At 48.0% G+C, this 3,775-nt stretch overlaps 1 protein-coding gene across 1 annotated transcript; it reads right to left on the bottom strand.

Moving 5' to 3' along the window:
- Positions 1-1,753: 1,753 nt before the first annotated feature.
- On the bottom strand, positions 1,754-3,509 carry LOC127159475 (uncharacterized). Its single transcript, XM_051102284.1, has 2 exons — positions 3,398-3,509; positions 1,754-2,901 (listed from the first exon to the last, which is right to left on the bottom strand). The coding sequence occupies exons 1-2, from the start codon at positions 3,507-3,509 to the stop codon at positions 1,811-1,813; spliced, it is 1,203 nt and encodes a 400-aa protein (XP_050958241.1). The 3' UTR covers positions 1,754-1,810.
- Positions 3,510-3,775: the final 266 nt, after the last annotated feature.

Here is a 3,775-nt window from a genome sequence, read left to right as displayed (position 1 = left end):
TGGTTTGTTATGGAATCATACCCTAGTATACCTAAATTTTACATAGGGCCATTGATAATAATGCTGGTTGTGTGTTCATCTTGTTCTGTCATGATTTTGTGGGTTTTGAAGAGGCCCAAGCCTGGGGACGGAAAGAAGGAGAAAGAAAGGAGTGTATCAACAGAAGAGAAAGGCGTTTGTAGCTGTCACAGTCATCTTGATCACACTGGTGTTTGGCTATGGGACAGTCGCATGTGTTATTACACTGAAGGGTTATCTTCCATATGATGTTTATTGTTTAGCTCTAGTTGTAAGTTGGTGCACCCTTGTCCCAAGCGCTCTAGTTCAACCTTACCTCTATCTGTCAAAACTAGGCAAGCTGCCATGCATCAAAAGCCATTAACCTTATTCATGTAGAAATATCTGTATTTTTACTGTGTGCATCATGTGATTACTGCTTAAGTAAGTGAGTTTATAATTATTTAGATATCAGAGTGACTCTAAAGACTCATCATTTCCATGAACAAACTCTGTAAACATTGCTAATTTGAAACATCTGGTAGTTTGTGTTTGAACTCTTCTCACTGCTTCGTTATAGGATGTTTTACTTGTTGTATTCCTCATTTATAAGTTGTCAGTAAATGAATAAATGTAAATGCATTTGTGTTTTGTGTTTTATATACCTTAAACATCTGCACAAATCTTAAATATCTCATTTTCCTTATTATTTATGTGATATGTACAAAAGCTTTTTCATTAGTTTTTACTTAATATTGACATTTAAATTAGAAAAAATAGAAATAATATAATAATATAATACAAACAAACATAAAAGCTCATTAATATATTATATATTACAAAATATATTATAAAGCCTGTCACAATACACTGCCAGTCAAAAGTTTTTGAACAGTAAGATTTTTAATGTTTTTTAAAGAAGTCTCTTCTGCTCACAAAGCCCGCATTTATTTGATCCAAAATACAGCAAAAGCAATGTTATTGTGAAATATTTTTACTATTTAAAATAACTGCTTTCTATCTGAATATATTTTAAAATGTAATTTATTCCTGTGATCAAAGCTAAATTTTCAGCATCATTACTCCAGTCTTCTGTGTCACATGCAGTGTTGGGGGTAACACATTACAAGTAAGGTGAGTTACATAATCAGATTAGGGTTAGTTACTTTTTGTTTCCTTTATGTAATTAATCCCATTTTATTAACCAATGTCTGACCTTTGTTGATCCAATTCAAAAAACTTACTTTAGATGAATTTAATTTAGATTAGTGCTTCATTTTTCTCATTCCTGAAGAGTGTTGAACTTCTTTCTTCTACAGTTCTACTGTACAGACGTGAATTTACTTTTCCTTCAGCCTTAGGCTTATTCATTTCACTTTTTGGAGTGAAAGGGCTTTTATGTTTGCTAAAAATATAATTTTTTATATTAAAAACAAACGTCTAAGGTTACGTATGTAACCCCGGTTCCCCGAAGGGAACGAGACGCCGCGTCTCGTAGCCATCCTCCTGCGTCCCTGCGAGCGCTGCTTCTTTCCTGGAAGCTGACGCTCGTTCTGGCGCACGTGCTTTTATGCTTCCTGGTCAGTGACGTCACCCGCCTGTGACGTTTCGTTCTTCCATTGGTCTGATTGCACACGTGATTCAGAGCGCGGTCACGCTGAAGGCGTTCCCAAAGCGTTTCGACGCGGCGTCTCGTTCCCTTCGGGGAACCGGGGTTACATACGTAACCTTAGACGTTCCCCTTCAGGAACTCGAGCCGCGTCGAAACGCTTTGGGAACGAGATGCCCACGCCGCCAGACCCCTAGTCCCTGCCTAGGAAGTGCTAGGGCGAAGGACAGAGGCACCAGGCGAGACCCGCAGGTCAAGTTCATAAAACCTGACAAAGGTCAAAGGTGAGGACCATCCCGCAGCGTTGCAGATATCTTGCATGGGGACCCCAGCAAGAAAAGCTTTGGAGGCAGCCATACTCCGGGTAGAGTGGGCTCTGACCTCCAGAGGAGGAGGAAGGTCAGAGGACTCATAAGCAGAACAAATAGCGTCCACTACCCAGCGACTTAAAGTTTGCTTAGAAGCAGGGAGGCCCCTTTTTGGGGGGCCATAACAGACAAACAGCTGGTCTGACTTTCTCCACCTGGCAGCTCTGTGGACGTATGCATCCAGTGCTCGCACCGGACACATACAATTACGCTTCTGATGGTCAGCATCCAGAAAGGGAGGAGGACAGAAGGCCTGAAGTACGACAGGCCGTGGTGTAGAGGAGGGGACCTTAGGGACATACCCCGGTTTAGGGTAAAGAAAAGCTTTCAACAGGCCTGGCGCGAAGTCCAGGAAGGAAGGGGCCACAGAGAGGGCCTGAAGATCCCCAACTCTCTTAAGGGAGGAAAGTGCTAAAAGAAGGACAGTTTTAAGAGTAAGAAATCTGTCAGAAATTTCCTCGATAGGCTCGAAGGGAGCCCTACAGAGAGCCTCTAACACCACCGACAGGTCCCAGGTAGGGACACGAGGTCGTACCGGAGGCCTCAGCCTCAGTGCACCGCGGAGGAAACGTGTAACAAGGGGGTCCCTACCCACGGAAAGCCCACCGAGAGGGGCGTGGTAGGCCGCAATGGCCGCCACGTAGACCTTCAAGGTGGAGTGGGATAACCCTGCAGACAACCGGCTTTGCAGGAACTCCAGCACTGAACCAACTGGGCAGTTAACTGGGTCTTGCTGGCGGTGTCCGCACCAAGAAGTGAAAAGTTTCCACTTCAAGGCGTACAGTTTCCTCGTGGAGGGAGCTCTAGACTGGAGGATGGTCTCAACAACCTCAGTTGAGAGACCGGAAGCTAAGAGGTGTGCCCCCTCAGAGGCCACACCCAAAGCTTCCACAGCTCCGGCCGGGGGTGAAGAATGGAGCCCCCTGCCTGTGAGAGGAGATCTCTCCTGACGGGAATCTCCCAGGGAGAGCCGTCGAGAAGAGAAATCAGGTCCGAGAACCATACTCGGCCCGGCCAGAACGGGGCTACTAGAAGAAGGGACACCCCGTCCCGGCGCACTCTCTCTAGAACTCCCGGGAGCAGAGCGATCGGGGGAAAAGCGTACAGACGTAGCCTCGGCCACGTCTGCACCATGGCATCCAGCCCCAGGGGAGCTGGATGAACTAGAGAGTACCAGAGGGGACATTGCGTGTTCCCCCTCGTGGCAAAAAGGTCCACCTGGGCTGGACCAAACACTCTCAGATCTGCTTCACCACCTCGGGGTGAAGCATCCATTCCCCGGGCCTCGGCCCCTGTCTCGACAGGATGTCTGCTCCCACGTTGAGATGCCCAGGAACATAAACTGCTCTCAGCGAGAGGAGTTTGTCCTGGGACCACACAAGGATCTGGTGCGCCAGCTTGTACAAGGGGCGCGAACGCAGACCTCCCTGGTGGTTGATGTAAGAGACCACCGAGGTGTTGTCGGTGCGGACCAACACATGGCGGTCTCTTAGGTCCGGGAGGAAGTGTTTCAGAGCCCGAAACACGGCCAGCATCTCCAGGCAATTTATGTGCCACGTGAGTTGGTGACCACTCCACAGACCGCGGGCAGGGTGGCCACTCATGACCGCTCCCCAACCGGTGAGGGACGCATCCGTCGCTAGCGTTGCGCGGCGACAAGGAGCCCCCAACACCGGGCCCTGAGACAAGAACCAAGGCTTCCTCCACATGTCCAGGGCACGTAGGCAGCGCCGCGTGACCCTGATCATGCGAAGTGAGTTTCCCCTCGGGGAGAACCCCTTGGTCTTGAGCCACCACTGTA

The sequence above is a fragment of the Labeo rohita genome, unplaced genomic scaffold (assembly GCF_022985175.1).
Source record: "Labeo rohita strain BAU-BD-2019 unplaced genomic scaffold, IGBB_LRoh.1.0 scaffold_2197, whole genome shotgun sequence".
NCBI lineage: Eukaryota > Metazoa > Chordata > Actinopteri > Cypriniformes > Cyprinidae > Labeo > Labeo rohita.
The sequence above is the reverse complement of the archived record's forward strand: the minus strand, read 5'-3'. Positions and strand labels throughout refer to the sequence as shown.

Excerpts from the sequence above, each read along its gene's own strand:
- LOC127159475 (XM_051102284.1), bottom strand. The coding sequence starts at position 3,509 with ATGCTGGCCGTGTTTCGGGCTCTGAAACACTTCCTCCCGGACCTAAGA. Across the intron at positions 2,902-3,397 it reads TTACATCAACCACCAGGGAG|GCAGGGGGCTCCATTCTTCA; the intron begins GTCTGCGTTCGC and ends CTCCTCTCACAG.